The sequence below is a fragment of the Natator depressus genome, chromosome 16 (genome assembly GCF_965152275.1).
Source record: "Natator depressus isolate rNatDep1 chromosome 16, rNatDep2.hap1, whole genome shotgun sequence".
In the NCBI taxonomy this organism is placed as follows: Eukaryota; Metazoa; Chordata; order Testudines; family Cheloniidae; genus Natator; species Natator depressus.
In genome coordinates, this window is record NC_134249.1 from 4,140,731 (window position 1) to 4,161,155 (window position 20,425).

General features: G+C 51.1%; 1 protein-coding gene across 3 annotated transcripts in view; it reads left to right on the forward strand.

Moving 5' to 3' along the window:
- RGS3 (regulator of G protein signaling 3) overlaps window positions 1-20,425 on the forward strand; it is a 242,348-nt gene that overhangs the window by 13,684 nt on the left and 208,239 nt on the right. For all 3 annotated transcript variants that reach the window (XR_012642096.1, XM_074973668.1, XM_074973669.1), the window contains exon 2: window positions 16,862-17,011. Coding sequence is in view for 2 of the 3 variants with exons in the window: in XM_074973668.1 (XP_074829769.1) it covers window positions 16,864-17,011 (148 nt within the window). In the remaining variant the exon portion in view is untranslated. The remainder of the gene's footprint in view (window positions 1-16,861; window positions 17,012-20,425) is intronic.

Below are 20,425 nucleotides of genomic sequence, written 5' to 3' on the forward strand. Positions count from 1 at the left end.
TCTGCACCAGTTGCAATCACCTCCTAGCATTACAAGCACTGCACTCCCCAGCATAGCAACAAATATTAGTGGCTTTCAGCTTCAAATTGCTGCTTCAAGGCATCCCTGATCCTTATGGCCCCGCGCTGCACCCCTCTAATAGCCCTGGTCTCTGGCTGTTCCAATTCAGCCTCCAAGCACTGAGCCTCAGCGGTCCAGCCCTGAGTGAAGCTTTCACCCTTCCCTTCACAAATATTATGGAGAGTACAGCACACGGCTATAACCATGGGAATATTGTCATTGGCCAGGTCCAGCCTCCCATACAGGCAGCGCCAGTGGGCCTTTAAACGGCCAGAAGCACACTCCACAGTCATTCTGCACTTGCTCAGCCTGTTGTTGAACTGCACCTTGCTGCTGGCAAGGTGCCCTGTGTATGGCTTCATAAGTCACGGCATTAAGGGGTAGGCAGGGTCTCCCAGAATCACTGTGGGCATTTCAACTTCCCCTACGGTGATCTTCTGGTCTGGGAAGAAAGTCCCGGCTTGCAGCTTCCTGAACAGGCTAGTGTTCCGAAAGATGCGTGTGTCCTGCACCTTTCCGGATCAGCCTGCCTTAATGTCCATGAAACGCCCATGGTGATCCACAAGCGCCGGGAGAACCATAGAGAAATACCCCTTGCAATTAATGTACTCAGTGGCTAGGTGGTCTGGTGCCAGAATTGGAATGTGCGTGCCATCTATCGCCCCTCCGCAGTTAGGGAAGCCCGTTTCTGCAAAGCCATCCACAATGCATGTTGCCAGAGTCGCGGGTTTACTGATCAGGATGCAATTAATGGCCCTGCACAGTTCCATCAACATGAGTTCAACGGTTGATTTTCCCACTCCAAACTGGTTAGCGACCGATTGGTAGCAGTCTGGAGTAGCCAGCTTCCATAGTGCAATCACCATGCGTTTCTCCAGCGCAGGGCAGCTCTCATTCTCGTGTCCTTGCGCCGCAGGGCTGGGGTGAGCTCCTCACACAGTCCCATGAATGTGGCTTTCCTCATCCGAAAGCTCTGCAGCCACGGCTCGTCATCCCAGACGTGCATCACAATGTGATCCCACCACTCAGTGCTTGTTTCCCGAGCCCAAAAGCGGCATTCCACTGTAGTCAGCGCCCCCTTGAATGCCACAAACAATCTCGTGTCGTAGCTACTACGCGTGGCGAGATCAATGTCACACTCCTCTTGCCTTTGTAATTTAAGGAATAACTCCACTGCCACTCGTGACGTGCTGGTCAGAGTGAGCAGCATCCTGGTCAGCAGTGTGGGATCCATTCCTGCAGCCCGAGGAGGCAGGGCGCACAGTACACAAACGTTTGAAAGGCGGTGCCAAATGGGGATGGAAGCACAGGGATTTCTGGAATGCGAAGCAATGCATCATGGGGCATTGGGACAGGACCCAGGATGCCCCACGACCCCCTCCGCCTTCCCATACCCTTTGTTGTTGTCACTTCTGACTGGGTGCAGTGTGAAAAGGAGGGCAAGTGGGATCGGCTTAAAAACTGGGGTTCTCTAAAAACAGAACTAACCCAGTGGTCTCTGGGGGGGTCTGATTTTTACCCAGGTCCTGAAGCCATTTCTGCCTTTTTTAAATAGTTACCAGTGATTGCTTACACGCGGCCATTTATTTACAGCTGGGCCCCAAGGCCACTCAGTTTCTAAATAAATAAGCAGCAATTAAAGAACAAATAATGCCTTTGTCAGGGTCCCCCTCACCTTCCCCCTTTCCCCACCCTCCAGCTTGTGGATGGAGACGGCTGGGAGGAGGGGGTCAGAGTTTGAGAGAGGCTGGGTGCTTAGTCTGGCCTGCTGTTTCTCGCTCCCCCCTTGCCCATTCACTGGGCAGGTAGCAGAGCTGGCTCCTGGTTTTCAGCATCATGTTTGGGTAGAGCAGCTCAGCTCTGGGTACAGGACAGATCAGAATTGCTCTTGGCAAATAGGAAAATGACTCGACTGGATTGGGAGCCTGGCCTCGTGCTTGAATTGCTCTTACGCTGTTGCTCTGAGGGGCGTATGTCCTAGTCCTTGTACCCAGCTTGCGGGTTTCTGCCCCTTCCTTTGTGTCCCTGGCAGGAGATGAAGAGGAAACTAACCACTCACACTGGAGGTTCGAGGCCCCTTTTAAACCTGGACCCAGCGTCTTGCTGAGCACTCCACGTGTCATCAGCGCGTTCTGCAGGGTGCTTGTGTCCGTCAGGACCTCCAGCAGCTCCATCGGGTCACTCGGCTGGGCCCCTCCCCGCCATGCTCCCGCGTAGCTGCGTGAAGCGGGAGGGAGGCCAGTCCAAACAAAGCTGAGCTCTTTGTTCAGGGGCTGGTGCAGAATAACAGGGCGGTGTCTGTATTGTCTCCTCACCCCAAAGGCAGTGATTTACAGCGGCAGTACAATAGCCAGCCGTTGGGGTCAGCGTCTCTCATGCTTTCCCTTGCTTGGTGACTTGGCATCTACTCTGCGGCCGTTGGCCTGCTGGTTTTCCAGGTTTGGAGCCGAAACCCGTTTCTAGGGCTAGCTGTGAAAATGCAGCTGCGCTGAGATGGAGCCAGCGCCTGCTCCCAACGGGATCAAACTCCTGGGGAAAGGCCAGTTTGCTGTCAGGAAACGCCCCTTCCAAGCGGCTGCTGTGGAGTCGCCTCTCGGCCTGCGCCCCTGGCCAGGGCTGAATGAGGGGGCACGACTCTTTGCAGGGCTGCCAGGCTCCAGTTCGAATCAGGGCCCCACTGCGCTAGGTGCTGGACAGGCACAGACGCGCACACAGGCACAGGTACACACACAGGGGCACACACAGGCACACATGCACACACACAGATGCACACACAGGTGCACGCACACACACACAGGCACACACACAGAGGCACACACAGGTGCATGCACACACACCCACACACACAGGCACACACGCATACAGGCACACACACAGAGGCACACACAGGCGCACAAGCCCCTGCACACACACACAGGCACACATACACAAGCGCGTGCACACACATGCACACACACACAGGCACACACACAGGTACACACACAGGCACACACACACAGGCGCACGCACACACGCACGTTGCTTGACTCTCCCCACAGTATCTTGCAGGATGTTTCTCCCTCAGAGGGAGTTAGGAAAAAGTAGTGGCCAAACTGGGCCCTGCTGGGCCTGCAGCCATTGAGGTGGGTGGGTCTGTCTGGCTGCACAAGGGCAGGCTCTGTTCGGAGCCCAGGTGCCCTGCTTTGCCTGGAGCTGTCTGCCTTGCCGAAGACTCAGGTGCGGCTGAGGCAACACGCAGGGCTGGGACCAGCAGGAGCCCTGTGGCTCAGAGCGGGAGGAGTCCCTGGTGTCTGAGCTCTGGCGTTTGGATACCCTGGCTTCCTTCTGTATTGGATTCAGAGTAGCAGCCGTGTTAGTCTGTATTCGCCAAAAGAAAAGGAGGACTTGTGGCACCTTAGAGACGAACCCATTTATTTGAGCAGAAGCTTTCGTGAGCTACAGCTCACTTCATCGGATGCATGTATATAAAAAGATCTTCTACACTTTCCACAGTATGCATCCGATGAAGTGGGCTGTAGCTCACGAAAGCTTCTGCTCAAATAAATGGGTTCGTCTCTAAGGTGCCACAAGTCCTTCTGTTCTTTCTGTATTGGAGTCTCGCAGGCAAACCCTCCTGGTTGTCCCAGCATCTAGCGCGCCCCTGCCTCCTGAACACAGGCTGCCCTTGTTCCCCTTTCGAAGCCTAGCAGAACACAGAGGCTGCTCAGCTGAGCGTGGCCTGCCCGGGGTGGATCCAGGGCTCAGTCACTGGGGTCAGTGGCTTTCAGCCTCAGTGGAGAGTGGGGCAGTAGCGTCGCAGCGTGCTGCAGGACCAGAGCTGGGTGCTCTTCGTCTGTGGGAGTTCCTCTGTCCAAAGTGAAGTGAGCGGCGCTGAGGGCCCCGAACACCCTGCTGCAATCAGTGCAGTGCAGAGTCCGTGTGAGGGGCACGTGGGACTGTGAGGACACCCCAGGGGTTCATAACACGGATCGTGGGCCCATGCCTCACCCTCCCCAGGTGGGCAACCCCTTAGTCCCAAACTGTGCAGCCTTCCCTCCCCATGGTGACACCCAGGATATTTCGTGTGTGTGCTGAGCGGCTGCAGGGGTGGGGGGCAGAACCAGACGACCTTTGCTTTATGCTGTAATACCCCTGCCAATGCGTCGCACCCCTGATTGCTCTCCGTGGGCCGCATGGAGAACTGCTGCTTCGAGGGATACACGGGCCTGGCTTCTGGCAGTTACACCTTCCCACTGGGGACCTGAAGAGCTTCTTGGGTGCCCCCCTCCCCCTCACTGGGTATCTAAGCACCTCCCAGTCTTTACTGAACTCTGCTGTTCTCCCGCTGGGGAGCTGAGCCCTGGAGCAGTTAACCTGCCCAACAGCACACAGGTGCAAGTCCCTGATCTGCCACAGACTCCCTGTGTGACCCTGGGCCAGCCACTTAGCTTCTCTGTGCTTCAGTTCCCATCTGTGCCACGGGGGACAGGAGTGCTGAGACGGCAAACGTTAAAGACTGTGAGGTGCTAAGAGACTGCAGAGCTGGGGGCCACGTAAGTAGCTGTGTAATGACCGCAGGGAGTCAGGACTGTGCCTTTACATCTGACATGGAACAGAGCACATCACCATCAGATCCTAGGGGCTGCTCTTGGTCCCCTTGCAGAGATGTCAACCTGTTCCTACTTTGTCTGCTTGAGGCCCCAGTCTGAGCCTGGCAGCAACAACAGCACCTCCTGGTGTTTGACTGAGCCATCTGTGAGTCAGGCAGGCTGCCTCTGCAGGAACTGAGAGCCCCCCGCCCCCCCAACCCCTGCCCCCCAACTCTCACAGACCTCCACCTGGGCATTACAAGCTGGCTAACTGATAGATCTCACAATGCTGTTGTAATAAAGGACCTGTCGTGGAGCGGGTGTGTTTCTAGTGGGGTCCTGTGGGGATCAGTTCTTGACCCTGTGCTATTTAACATTTTTATCAATGACATACACAAAAACATAAAGTGAAGTTTGCAGATGACACAAAGGCTGGCGGAGTGTTAAATAATGAAGAGGACAGGTCACTGATACAGTGCGATCTGGATCACATGATGAGCTGGGCACAAACAGGGGCGAGGGGGAGGGAGAGCTCAGTGGTTCAAGCATTGGCCTGCTAAACCCAGGGTTGTGAGTTCAATCCTCGCGGGGACCATTTAGGGATCTGGGGCAAAAATTGGGGATTGATCCTGTTTTGAGCAGGGGGTTGGATTAGATGACCTCCTGAGGTCCCTTTCAACCCTGATATTCTATGAAATGTAAATGTATCCATCCAGGAACATGGAATGCCTGCCATACTGACAGGATGGGGACATTCTGCAGGGAAGCAGGGACTCTGAAAAAGATTTGGGGTTTGTGGTGGAATAATCAACTGAACATGCGTTCCCAGCATGACACCATGGTCAAAAGGGCTAATGCAATCCTTGGATGCATAAAGAGGGGATGCTTAAGTAGGAGCAGAGAGGTCATTTTACCTCTGTATTTGGCACTGGTGTGACCGCTGCTGCAATATCGTGTCCACTTCTGGTGTCCACAATTCAAGGATGGTGATAAATTGGAGAGGGTTCAGAGAAGAGCCATGAGAATGATGAAAGGATTAGAAAACCTGCCTTATAGTGATAGACGCAAGGAGCCCCCAAGGAGCTTAGCAAAGAGAAGGTCAAGGGGCGACTTGATCACAGTCTATAGGTACCTACATAGGGAACAAGTATTTCATAACAGGCTCTTCAGTCTAGCAGACAAAGGTCTAACAAGGTGTGCCCTTGTTGCCAAGAAGGCCAATGGCATTTTGGGCTGTATAAGTAGGGCCATTGCCAGCAGATCGAGGGACGTGATCATTCCCCTCTATTCGACATTGGTGAGGCCTCATCTGGAGTACTGTGTCCAGTTTTGGGCCCCACACTACAAGAAGGATGTGAAAAAATTGGAAAGTGTCCAACAGAGGGCAACAAAAATGATTGGGGACTGGAACACATGACTTATGAGGAGAGGCTGAGGGAACTGGGATTGTTTAGTCTACAGAAGAGAAGAATGAGGGGGGATTTGATAGCTGCTTTCAACTACCTGAAGGGGGGTTCCAAAGAGGGTGGATCTAGATTGTTCCCAGTGGTAGCAGATGACAGAACAAGGAATAATGGTCTCAAATTGCAATGGGGGAGGTTTAGGTTGGATATTAGGAAAAACTATTTCACTAGGAGGGTGGTGAAACGCTGGAATGTGTTACCTAGGAAAGTGGTGGAATTTTCTTCCTTTGAGGTTTTTAAGGTCAGGCTTGACAAAGCCCTGGCTGGGACGATTTAGTTGGGGATTGGTCCTGTTTTGAGCAGGGGGTGGGACTAGATGACCTCCTGAGGTCCCTTCCAACCCTGATATTCTATGATTCTATGAACATGATCCAATGGCTGGAAGTTGCAGCTATACAAATTCTGACTAGAAATAAGGTGTAAATTTTTAACAGGGAGGGTAATTAACCACTGGATCAATTTACCAAGGGTCGTGGTGGATTCTCCATCACTGACAATTTTGAAATCAAGACGTGATGTTTTTCTAAAAGCTCTGCTCCAGGGATTATTTGCAGTTAGGTCTCTGGCCTGCATTACACAGGCATTCAGACTAGCTGATCACAATGGTCTCTTCTGGCCTTGGAATCTATGAAAACCAAGGGCTTCCCAGGTAGAGCTCTGCCAAGCAACACCCAGGGCAGTGTTGCATATACTCCTGGGCCATCGGGTGAGTCTGGCAGATGCTGCTGGGTGTTCCAGCAGTGTTGTAGAGCTGCACGTTACACCTCAGCACAACCGTCACAGGACGCTCTTTAGGGGGCAAAGTCAAGCAGTCCAAAGATAGGAAAAGCTAGATTTACAGCAGCCATATCTCTGCCCCCTGCTGCGTGTGCATTACAATACAGCCTTCCCCTGCCTCCTGCCCCTCCCCCTTTCTTATTCCTGTCCCTCCTGCCTTCTGCCCCCTCCCAGATCCTAATCCCCCGTCTCTCCTTCCCTCCAGGCTCCTGCTCCTGTCCCGCTGCCTTGCATCTCTCTCCTGTCATTTCTTACCCCTCTGTATTGGAGTTTGGCAGCTTCATTCTTCCCCTCCACTGAAAGCCCTGGAGACACAGGCTCCCTTCCCTCTGTTCCTCTGGCTGACCCCAATGGTCCCTGTCAGGGAAAGTCCTGCTCATCCCCTGCAACTCTGGGATTTGCGCGTTCACTTCCTCTGTGGGGATGGTGCATGCGAGACCAGTCATACATAGGAGCTGTGAGGGGCTGGAGCATGTTCAGTGCAGAGAGAATTTTCAGAGAATTTAGCTGCCAAATTCTAGCAAGTTTCTACTGAGCCGGTGAAAACTGCAATTTTAGGGCAACCTCCCTGACAAATTGCAAGCCCCTGTTCCAAAGCAAGTTGGTGCTAGAGCTTCTCAACTCGTCTGTAAGATTTTACTCCTGGGGGAATTCTGTGCCACTGCGCAATGCAGAATTTTGCAGAAATTAAGGTTGGGTGCACAGAATTTCCTTCCCCCGCCCACAGAAATAGGCTGCAGAGATGTTGGCCATCACTAGGGGCCACTGGACCCAACAGAGCCCGGCTTGCAAATAGAAGACAAGGCTTGGGGGAGAGGGAGGGAACTGGAGGGTTCCCAGCAGCTGCAGTTCCCAGCATGCTCTAAAGGAAGCAGGCAGTGGCATGCAGGAAAATCCATGTAAGCCTGGGACTCAGCATCAGGCTGTTTCTCCCTCTGGATCCCTGGGCTCTAGAAGGGGAGAGTCTAGAAGGGGAGAGTCTGTCTGGGCTGGGGAGGGGGCGCAGCTGGGCTGTGGGGAGTAGGGGGTGTGAGTGTCTGGACCGGGGGAGGGGGCCCACATCTGGCCTCTGGGGGGAGAGTGGTGTGAGTGTCTGGCCCCCTGGCTGGGCTCTAGGAGGGGATAGGGGGCAGAGAAGCAGCAACTGGGTTGTTGTAAGAGTTTCTTTAACTCTGTACTCCTGGGGGAATTTGTATATGTGTCTGTATTGTTACAGACATACTTGCTGACGTATTTTGAAATAAATTATCGAAATAATTGAAACTGGCCTGATTATATCATGTTATTCTGACAAATAAAATCTGCAGAATTTCGAAATATTGTGCACAGAATTTTTAATTTTTTGGCACAGAATACCCCAGGAGTAATTTTTCTAATTTAGCACAGATGCCGTGTTGGCCTCGTCTCTTCAAGATGGAACAGACATGTGTGGTGTGTTGTTCAGCATTATCCGAAAAAGTAATTATGTTATCCAGGTCAGGGGTTCTCAAACTTTTTTTTTCTGAGCCCCCCCCCCCCCCCCAACCCCCAACTCCACGGCCCACCTGTGCCAGAACAACTGGTTTTCCGCATATAAAAGCATAGGTGCTGGAACTAAGGGTGTGGGGGGTTGCTTCTACAACCCTTGGCTTGAAGTGGTTTCCATCACATACAGGGTTTACAGTTCGGTTCAATGGCACTCAGCACTCCCACTATACAAATTGTTCCAGCGCCCCTGTATAAAAGCCAGGATCAGGGTTAGGGGGTAGCAAGCAGGGCAACTGCCTGGGGCCCCGCAAAACTAACTTGCTCAGGACTTCGGCTTTCTGCCCAGGGCTCCAGTGAGTCTAATGCTGGCCTTGCTTGGCGGACCCCCTGAAACCTGCTTGCAGCACCCCAGGGGGCCTCAGACCTGTGATTGAAAATTGCTGATCCAGGTATTGGCTCAGAATGTCCTGGGGCACATTGTTAGGGGGCTCATTCCTTCACCCACTTACTTCCCTGGTCCTTCTCGCATGAACAGAGAGCAACAATACCCGATGTCCAAAGGTGCAAACAATTCAATGTTTATTGGGGTGAACTTCCAGCAAGCATGATTCCAGTTTCCTTCCTTAGTGTCCCCCTTCCCAGCTCTGACACCACAGAGCCTTACCTGTGGCCCTGTTCCCATTCCTGCCCTTAGCCAAACATGATTTCAATTTCCTTCCCCCATTCCCTGTTCCCATTTCTGCCCTTAGCTAAACATGATTCCAATTTCCCCACCCCCATTCCCTGTTCCCATTCTCCCCCACTTCCTGATTGACTGCAGACTATATAGTAAAACGTGAGTTCTGCTTTGCTATACCTTAACCAATCATTTTCCTGAAATTTAACTAACCAATCCTAACATGATTATGTAACCAATTATATCCCACCACCTTAATTAGTTTACACCCAGCAAAATTAATTATACAGCAGACAGGAACAATCACAGAACCAGACAGAGATTATACAGACAAACAATAGCAAAGTGGGAACTATAATGACAAAACAATACAGAAGTGAGGATTTCACATCCCAGCTATTGATAAGTGAGTTCTTGCCAGACAGGATGCTATCAAACTAAGTTTCCTTTTACATTTTCTAGGCACTTCCCTTTCTCTGGAGGTGATAGGAATACAATCCTGTCCTGATAGTGCCTAACAGCCCAATAGCACCTTATTTCAATGTGACTAGTTTGGGATGTGAGGAGGTGACCGGTCGCTTCCCAGCTTATGGCTGCCTCTGCTGCTTAGCCACAGGCCTTAGCCTAAGAACAGGGCCTCAGACTGTCACAGGGAGAGAAGGCCCTTACACCAGCAGACAGTGATTTTGATTCTTTCTTTTATACCTCTAGAACTAGCCAAGTGATAAGAATACACCTAAATTCGTAAAGTACAGGCCTTTACAGACAGGCCTGAATATCTATATCCTAACACTCCACCCCTTTTTTTCTTTTGGGATCCTCCTGCCCAGGTATCCCTGGAAAAGCATAGGACATATAGCGACACATTCCCTGATAGGGCCAGGCGTCAAGGTGGAAGGTGTCGATATTCCATTTGTCCCACTGCCCCTTGTGTAGTATAATGCCCTGCACCTTCTCTCCTACGGGCATACCACACCTGTTCCAATTAGTGTTCCAGACTTCCCATTAGAGTGGGCCTGAGAAGGTTGGGTCCGGGTTGTCTAGTACACTGCAGGGTTTGGAGGGCTTATTACATTACTTATGGGTTATCTCCCTATGCAACGTAACACAAGTACAGTTAACAATACAAAATCCACAGCAACACCGAGTCCTGACCACTGCAGTATGGTCCAACATCCGAGACACCCCCAAAACACTGCCTCTCCTCCTTCGACGGGGTCACAATCTGATGTGTCCAGTTGCTGGCAGTTGCAACAAGCTGCCCCTGCAGGTTTTGTGTGCTTTTGTCCATATCATAGGTCCATTGAATGTTCACAGAGAAATGGGATATTCTCCATACCAGCTTGACCACTTGGTATGGAATCAGGCAGTAGGCACTGGCTTATTTACAGCAATAAGATTCACATAAATTGGTTAGTCTCTAAGGTGCCACAAGTCCTCCTTTTCTTTTTGCGAATACAGACTAACAGGGCTGTTACTCTGAAACAGATCCATTTGTGCACCAAAGTCCGTATAGCAGCATGTAGATGTGTGTAGTTTGGTTATGAGCTGGTGTAATTGTGCCCCCAGTAATATGTACACTCCCAGCAAAACCCCTTATACACAGTACACCCAATTGTCCACCCCTTGCATAGGCCATTGATCCTGCTCCTCTATAGTCATAGGAGAGGGGCACATCCAAACATCTTCTATTGATTTACACTATTTCACACACCCCTCCATTGATTCCCAGTGAGCTCCTCCCCTTCTCATTATTTCCATAGGGCTTGTGGGGGCCACCTTAGTTGCCATTCCATTTCCAGGTACCACGGTAGCTATTACACAGATGCTGGCCTCCTAGTGGAGCATTTTGCATTCCCATACACATCTTCCCCCCCAGGGTCAGTCTTCTGAAGCCATCCCCCACCCATGTCATGAGGTTTTCTGTTCATTAAAACACAACAATGCTAGCAACAAGACAAACACCACAGACAAACACAAAACACGGATCCATGGTATTCTGGGTTATTTTTCCCGCTGGCGCCAGCTTGCTTGTAGAGTGTCTGAAAAACAAAAGAAACAATTTCCACCCCCCTGGTGGGGACGGATTATTGCTTAATAATAATACCACTTTCTTTTACAAATTTCCTTGCTAATTGCAGGAAAAACAGAAGAATTACCTCCAGGCTGTCCTTATTTTGTTCTATAGTCAGGCTAGTGAATTACCCCACTCACTGGTCATTTATGAAATTCATGAGGTGGTATGCCTCAGTTTCCCCTCTTGTGCAACAGACCATGTTTGCAATAGTTTCTCTGCTGTACCAAGCATTAAGTTTATTCTCAGGTAATAGCTGAGAGACAGCTTCAGATTTTAGCACTGTACACACACACACGCACCCCTTAAGGTTAACCTGTCCCCCTTATTTTCAGGCTTGACTTGTTTTTTTCACCTCCCTTTCCTGGAGGGCCATAATCTAAGTCTTCTAGTAGCTTGTTTGCTGACCAGATGTATTCGTTATTTGCAGCTCCTTTGTGCCCATCAGCTAGGTAATTTGCATTTACACAGAGGCTTACGAGCTTGCTTCTGGATCCAAAGCTGTTAGCAGCTCAGACACTGTCTTAAAAGGGAAGCATTTTACTTCCACCAGAGTTCTGATTACTTTCATCTTCTGCTCCAAATCACACACAGATCTGAACAAGAAAGCACAACCTATTGTGGCTCCCTTTGGAGCCCTATTAGGATTTTAATGAAGTACCATGTTTTATTTGCATTTCTTTTACCCCTTCTCCAATATACACTGCACACGTCCTGGGAAAATGCAAATTCCTTCCATATAGTTTAACCTCCATAACATTATATTAGCCAAATTAATTTTACACAAGGTGTAACTGCCTCCCCCATGCCCACAGAATTTTCATGCACACCCACCAAAGCAACAATCTGATCCCCCAGAGCTACCCCAAGGCTCAGTGTTCCCATCATTCCTCCCCTTTTCCTTTACCACACAAAATTCTCTTTTGCCTAACATTTCTTGCACTGTGATTACTCTTTTTACACAACTGTACCCCGATTACCCTGCCATCTTGTACAACTAGACACAACCAGGAGCAGCCAACTTAAGTTCCAATAGAAACCCCTTACATCCTTTAGTGATTTTGATTGCATTACCCAATAGTCAAATAATTTTGATCAGATTCTCTCTCTGCCTGCTGCCTGCAGCAGTCCCTTATAGACCATTTCTCTGGGAAAAGAGCCCATTTTCCCTCAGAATAGCTGTAAAGGCTTCTGGGGACAGAAGCACAGTGGTGGTAGTAGCCACTCGACCTGACCCCCTTAGAAAATTTAATGACCAAGCTTCCGTCCAATGTGACTGCACAGAGTTGCACATACAATTACATTTATATAACTGGGTTTTATCATTAAACAAGAACTTCCTTCTTGACATCTCACATAAGTATCCAAAGTACCCTCTATTAAAACTTCAGAAAAACAAAAGTGTGGAAATGCAGGTTGCACTTTGAAACTTTTTTTTTTTCTCTCCACTCCCCCAGGACCAAGTCCCAGCTCCAGTCTCTAAAGGTCGTCTGTTAACTCTGCTTTTGACTTTAAACCCTGTTGTGCCAAATCATCTCTAACCACCCCTAACTAATTTACAAGCCTTCAGCAGCCCTTGCTGAAGCAGCACCAAACTTGAAAGATTACTGGCAGCTTCCCATAATGCTGCCCTTACTTCAAACCTCTCACAGGGGGACTGAAGTGCCTCCTTTCCCTGGAAGGCATCCAGTCCCCATGGGCAGGGACCTTCTTCCACTACCCATATACCAAGGAGGGTGGGCTCCTCAGCCACCCCCCATACCTCTGGGTCCCCTAACACTTCCTCCATTTCCTTTTTAATCTCATCCCAGGTTGACCCCTGCACCTGGTATTGGCCCTGGTTCCTCCTTATCCATTTATCCAAAAAATCCTTTATCCTGGCTTGCCAGAACCCGCAACTACCATCACGAGAGTTCGCGATACCCCCTCCAAGCAGCTGCGCGGACTGTTGGGGAGGGGGACTTACAGGCTGCCACTCACCTATCCGATGCGATGCATCCGAGTCACCGGCACCAAGACGTTAGGGGGCTTATTCCTTCATCCGCTTCCTTCCCTGGTCCTTCTCGCATGAACAGAGAGCAACAATACCCGAAGTCCAAAGGTGCAAACAATTCGATGTTTATTGGGGTGAACTTCCAGCAAGCATGATTCCAGTTTCCTTCCTTAGTGTCCTCCTCCCAGCTCTGACACCACAGAGCCTTACACCTGTGTCCTTGTTCCCATTCCTGCCGTTAGCCAAACATGATTCCAATTTCCTTACCCCCATTCCCTGTTCCCATCTCCGCCTTTAGCAAAACATGATTCCAATTTCCTTACCCACATTCCCTGTTCCCATCTCCGCCTTTAGCAAAACATGATTCCAATTTCCTTACCCACATTCCCTGTTCCCATCTCCCCCTTTAGCAAAACATGATTCCAATCCTTTGCAGACAGGCCTGAATATATATATCCTAACATGGACATCATATCAAAAGGACTGAAGGTAAGAAATCCATTACAATCAACATATCACACAGACTATAGTGAGAGATTGTGCCACACATTCTCAAAGAAACTGCGGAACCACCTAATCAACATCCTATACAGCAAACAGGAGAAGATCAAGAATGAGCTCTCAAAACTAGAAACTCTCTTAAAAAACCAACCTTCCACACAAACACCCTTGTGGCCGGACTTTACAAAAACTAGACAAGCCATTTACAACACACACTTTGCTTCTCTACAGAGGAAAAAGGACACTAAACTATCTAAATTCCTACATGCCACAAGGGGCCACAACACTTCAACAATATTGTTAATCTATCCAGCTAGACTCTTAGCCCAGCAGAAGAGTCTGTCCTATCTTGGGGCCTCTCTTTCTGCCCACCACCCCCACGAACATGATACTGTTCTGCAGTGACCTACAATCCTACTTTTGACGTCTCTGACTCAAAGAATATTTCCACCACACCACTGAACAGCATACTAACCCACAGGAACCTTCCTGCCAACACTACAAAAAGAAGGATTCTGCGTGGACTCCTCCTGAAGGTCGAAACAACAGACTGGACTTCTACATAGAGTGCTTCCACCGACGTGCACAGGCCGAAATTGTGGAAAAGCAGCATCACTTGCCCCATAACCTCAGCCGTGCAGAACACAATGCCATCCACAGCCTCAGAAACAACTCTGACATTATAATCAAAAAGGCTGACAAAGGAGATGCTGTCATCATCATGAATAGGTTGGAGTATGAACGAGAGGCTAGGCAACTCTCTAACACCACGTTCTACAGACCATTACCCTCTGATCCCACTGAGGGTTACCAAAAGAAACTACACCATCTGCTCAAGAAACTCCCTAAAGAAGCACAGGAACAAATCTACACAGACACACCCCTAAGCCCTGACCAGGGTTTTTTTTTCTGCTACCCAAGATCCATAAACCTGTGAATCCTGAATGCCTCATCATCTCAGCCATCGGCATCCTGACAGCAGGATTATCTGGCTATGTGGACTCCCTCCTCAGGCCCTACGCTACCAGCACTCCTAGCTATCTTCGAGACACCACTGACTTCCTGAGGAAACTACAGTCCTTTGGTGATCTTCCAGAAAACACCATCCTGGCCACTATGGATCTAGAAGCCCTCTACACCAACATTCCACACAAAGATGGACTACAAGCCATCAGGAATAGCATCCCCGATACCATCACGGCAAACCTGGTGGCTGAACTTTGTGACTTTGTCCTCACACACAACTATTTCACATTTGGGGACAATGTATACCTTCAAGTCAGTGGCACTGCTATGGGTACCTGCATGGCCCCACAGTATGCCAACATTTTTATGGCTGACTTAGAACAACGCTCCCTCAGCTCTCCTCCCCTTATACCCCTACTCTACTTGCACTACATTGATGACATCTTCATCATCTGGACCCATGGAAAAGAAGCCCTCGAGGAATTCCACCAAGATTTCAACAATTTCCACCCCACCATCAACCTCAACCTGGACCAGTCTGCACAAGAGGTCCATTTCCTAGACACTACAGTGCTAATAAGCGATAGTCACATAAACACCACCCTATACCGGAAACCTACTGACCGCTATACTTACCTATATGCCTCCAGCTTTTCATCCAGACCACATCACACGATCCATTGTCTACAGCCAAGCTCTAAGATACAACTGCATTTGCTCCAATGCCTCAGACAGAAACAAACACCTACAGAATCTCTATCAAGCATTCTTACAACTACAATACCCACCTGGTGAAGTGAAGAAACAGATTGACAGAGCCAGAAGGGTACCCAGAAGTCACCTACTACAAGACAGGCCCAACAAAGAAAGTAACAGAACGCCACTAGCCGTCACCTACAGCCCCCAACTAAAACCTCTCCAGCGCCTCATCAAGGATCTACAACCTAACCTGAAGGACGATCCCTCAATCACACAGACCTTGGGAGACAGGCCAGTCCTTGCTTACAGACAGCCCCCCATCCTGAAGCAAATATTCGCCAGCAACTACACACCACACTAGAAAAACACCATCCCAGGAACCAAACCCTGCAACAAACCCCGGTGCCAACTCTGTCCACATATCTATTCAAGGGACACCATCATAGGACCTAACCACATCAGCCACACCATCAGGGGCTCGTTCACCTGCACATCTACCAATGTGATATATGCTATCATGTGCCAGCAATGCCCCTCTGCCATGTACATTGGCCAAACTGGACAGTCTCTACGCAAAAGAATAAATGGACACAAATCTGAAATCAGGAATCATAACATTCAAAAACCAGTAGGAGAACACTTCAGTCTCTCTGGCCACTCAATAACAGACCTAAAAGTGGCAATTCTTCAGCAAAAAATCTTCAAAAACAGACTCCAACATGAAACTGCAGAACTGGAATTAATTTGCAAACTGGACACCATCAGATTAGGCCTGAATAATGACTGGGAGTGGTTGGGTCATTAAAAAACCTAAACCTAATTTCCCCAATACTAATTTCCCCCTACTGTTACTCACACCTTCTTGTCAACTGTCTGTAATGGGCCACTGTCATTACCACTTCAAAAGTTATTTTTCCTCCCTTGGTATCCTGCTGTTAAGTGAATTGTCTCATTAGACCGACCTCACACTTGGTAAGGCAACTCCCATCCTTTCATGCATTTATACCTGCTCCTGTATTTTCCACTCCATGCATCTGATGAAGTGGGTTCTAGCCCATGAAAGCTTATGCCCAAATAAATTTGTTAGTCTCTAAGGTGCCTCAAGGACTCCTCGTTGTTTTTGCTGATACAGACTAACTTGGCTACCACGCTGATACATGAGCTCTGTGTCCCAAGGGGGCACAGGGAATTACTCTGACCAGTGGGAAACAATTCCCTCTCTGTGTGGCAAATCTGCATCTAAACCCAGGGTGAGCTCACAGGTTGGCCCCTTGCCATGGTTCACAGAGCTGCTGCTACTTGCTGCTCTGTGTTACAGGTCAAGTGCATGCTCACAGAGTAGCCCTGTGGGCAGCGATCTCCTTCCCAGCTCCTGGACTGATGGCCGCAGGCAGAAGGGGGTTAGTGGAGATTGCCTTATACATGATGCATCCAGAGGGGGGATGGGCCCTGGCGGGTGTCTGGGGCAGACCATGGCTGGGCAGGGGGAATGATTGTACCTGGAGAAGGTGAGGTGGAGGGTGCTGCACAGCCTGGCGCACACCATGTGGCCACTGCTCTGTCTGTGCCATGTGCTGAGCGAGGCTGTTCTCAGCTGTGCTGTCTTCTCTCTGGCAGGGATGGACTGGAGTTTCCAGACCATGGAGATGGCGCGTGCGCTGTCCCCTGAGGTGAAGGTTGCCGTGGTCCAATCCTCGCCGAGGAAGCAGAGAGGGGCGCGTGTGAGCAGGCGGAGGAAGATCAGCCACTCCACAGTGAAAGGAAAGGGTAGGTGACTGCAGGAGGTCCCTGCGCAGAGGAAAGGGGGCGCCCAGCACTGCAGGGGCTGCCCTGGGTGGGTGCGGCGAGGTGCTGTATGGCTGGGGGATGAGTGGCTGCGGGGGATGCCTGCTTTGGGGAAGGGGAGATCACTGAGCATGGAGCAGCATGAGCACAGCAGGGTGGTGCAGTGCCAGGGGAGCACACAGCAACCACCAGCTGACAATAGCGCCCATGCAGCCTGCGAGATCAGGTCTGGCGTTGCAATACCAGGCAGCAGACTGGGCAGGCATAATCCCGGCTTCCTCTAGAAGGTGCTGTGAAATCATTCCCTCCCGCAGAGCTGGGGAGAAGCCGCCCTGACTACTGTCCAGGCCAGCAGCTTTGCTCTCCTGCGGGACTCTGCTGGTCCCCAAAGGGACTGCTGTGCTAGGCACTCCCCAGCGCCCCTGCACCTTGCAATGCAGTGAGAACGCTTGTGACAGGACACCCCATGCTGGATGCACAGACATGGAGGAGATGAGCTTGTTTTGCCCAGGGGAGGCTGCCCGAGCCCCATCCCAGTGGATTTGTAATGCCCAGTGGTATACAGACACGACAAAGGGTGGGCTGCTCCTCTCCATACCCACTGAGCAGTGACAGCCTGGCTGGGGCAAGCCCCCCGCCCCCCGGCAGGGCAGTGCCTCTCTTCCCCATCTGGGGGCACCTCTTCTAGGGCTGCGAGGGGAGTCCCTACTCCATGCCTGTTGGGCTGTTGCCAGCAAGGATTGCCATATGGGCTGGTGTTCCTGAGAGACAGGCACAGAGCAATTGTCGGGCTGTAGATTGTCAGCTTTCACCCTCTACCAAGCTGGGCTGGATCCGAGCCAGAGCCAGGGTCATGCTGAGGAACCCCTGAGCTGGCTGTCCCTGTCTCCAGTGAGTCTGTGCCTGCCATATGGGGTAAGCACGGTGGGAGCCCAGGACTGGACCAAGCATTAATCCATGCAGTTAAAGGCTCCCAGATGTGCAGTGGATCAGCCTGACTCAGCTCTGTCTCTCGGGGACACTGTTTCCATGTCTCCTGCAGCAGTGTGTGACCAGTGGAGGATTAGCCACTGGGCCAGTGGGGCCCGTGCCCAGGTACCCCGGCCAATTGGGGGCCCCCGGAAAAATGGGCACCCCCATGCCCTCACCCCGCTCCCTGGAAGGAGTGCCAGTTGGGCGGGCAGAGTGGGGCAAGCCCCCGTGTCCTGACCCCATTTCCTGGGCAGGAGCACTGGAGAAGGGAGTGGGGGGAAGGACGGATGGACTCCAGGTGGAAGGGGTGGGGAAGGGCCCCCACTTTCTCTGGCCCAGGGGCCCCACAAAACCCTAATCTGTCCCTGTGATGGTAGTTCATGCAGAGAAATCTGCTGGGGAATGCCCCAAAAATCAGTGGGGCAGCTGTGGGGCTACCCCAGGGGGTAGAGATTGGCCTGTGGCTGGCGGAGGAATTAATGGTTCAGTCCCTGACTCCCAAAGAGCTAGGGTGAAATGATTGGGCTTCTTGTGGGGAGCACCATAGCTGATTTACAAGCACTGGGAGTAATTACAGCCCTCGGACCAAATGGCAGAACAGAACCGGCACTGCCAGGAGAGGGTTCCAGTGAACTGTGTTCCTAGGCTCTGCAGGCGGGCAGCAGGTGGCTCTGGGGGAGCTTAAGTCAAATTTCCAACCTATGGTGATGTCACCATCTCAAAATTCAGTGCAGTGTCCTGGGCAGGGAGAGGCCAAGGCTGAGAGGTGCACATGCCCAGAAGCGATGCATGGGAGATGGGGGTCAGGCCTCTGAGGGAAGCTGGTTTGAATGGTGACTTATCAACATTCCAGAAGCGTCTTGAGGCCCCACTGTGCTAGGTCCCATCCCAAAGAGTTTCCCGCTGACTAGCCAGGACAGCCAAGGGCTGGAACAGGCACAGTGAGCAGAGGTGACTTGCCCAAAGGTACCCAGCTGGCTGTGGCAGAGACAGGGACAGAATCCAGGTCCCCTGCTGCCTGGTGCATTGCCTGGTCCACTGGATCATGCTGCCTAGAGACCCAGGTGCCTCTTGTCACCTGACATTGTAGAAATCAAAAAAGTTTTGTCACCTAAAACTTGAAACAACAAATGTATTTGATTAAACCCAGTTATCAGCAAATCCCACCCCCTCGGGTACAGCCGCTGCAGAGCACCCTGCGAGGTGTCAGGATTTGCAGACAGGAGTGTAACAACTAACATTCCAAGCAGCGGCTCCCCATAAAGAGATGGGAACTTTCCTGCTTCTGCAACAAACCAGTGTTCAGAGACCGGTCACTGGGACACTTCGGCCCCTCTGGCCCCTCTTTTATCTCTGAGTGCCCCCCTTTGATGTCAGCCTTTACTTCTCCTGGGGTGGAATGCCACGATTCGCCCACACTTAGAATGGGCTCTGGGCTACAGATGTCTGTGTAGCCACTGCGCTTACCCCACAAGTCCAGCTGGGTTCAGCTCCTGTGGTCCCTCCCTGTGGAAGTCTGTGACCGGTGTGGAGCAGCGTGACCTGGCAGCCTTCTGACCCAGAGCAGGGCTTGCTTTGCAGCAGGAAGAGAGCATTAGAGAAAATGGATTTTAAAACAACTGCCTCCAGCTGTGTGCCTTGCCTAGAGTCCTGCCATCCCCCACTGCCAACCTAGGCAGGCCCGACTTCGTCAGATGGCCTCAGCGGGGCCCTGTGGCTCAGCCTGGTTCCCTCTCACTGCAGATAGGGTCCCTTTTAATCCTGCCAGAGCTGTCTTGTTCTTTCTGTGCTCCCTTGTATCTTCTGTCCTGGTGCAAACCAGGTTTGGGGGTTGGCTGGAGAGGAGGCAACTAATAGAAAATAGTAGAAAACTAATAGTTCTGGCATTGCCCCTTGAGAGCTCAGTGTTTGCTGAGAGGTAGCTTATCTTGAGCCATTCTTTCCCTTCCCAACAGCCCCCATTAAACGAAATCAGTCTATCCATACAGTAGCAGCCCAGTCACCAGCCCCACAGACAGTGTTCCTCAGTTAGCCCAGAGCAGCTCCGGATCTGTTAGTTGCCAAAAAATCCTTAGGATTCTTTTGATGCTTAAATGCAGCGGGATCAGTGCATATGCCATGTGCCCAGTAGAGGGAGCTCTCGAGCTTCACTGTGCACCATGCTCCTCTGGGCAGGCGTTGGCTCACTGCCCAAGCCAGCTGGTGGGGGCATGCCAGCCTTCTGGGTGTGTTTGTCCCGCCCTGGTCTTGGAGGCCGTGGGATCCCAGCCCCCATTAAACAGGGGGGCCGGTGAGAAGAGAGTGTTCTAGCTCCTGCCCATCCATACTCCAGGGGCAGACTGGGTGCTGTGAAGGATTATGGAGGTGGGTGGGACAATGCCGCCAGGCAGAAAACGATAGGCATCAGGCAGCATGGGGAGGAGG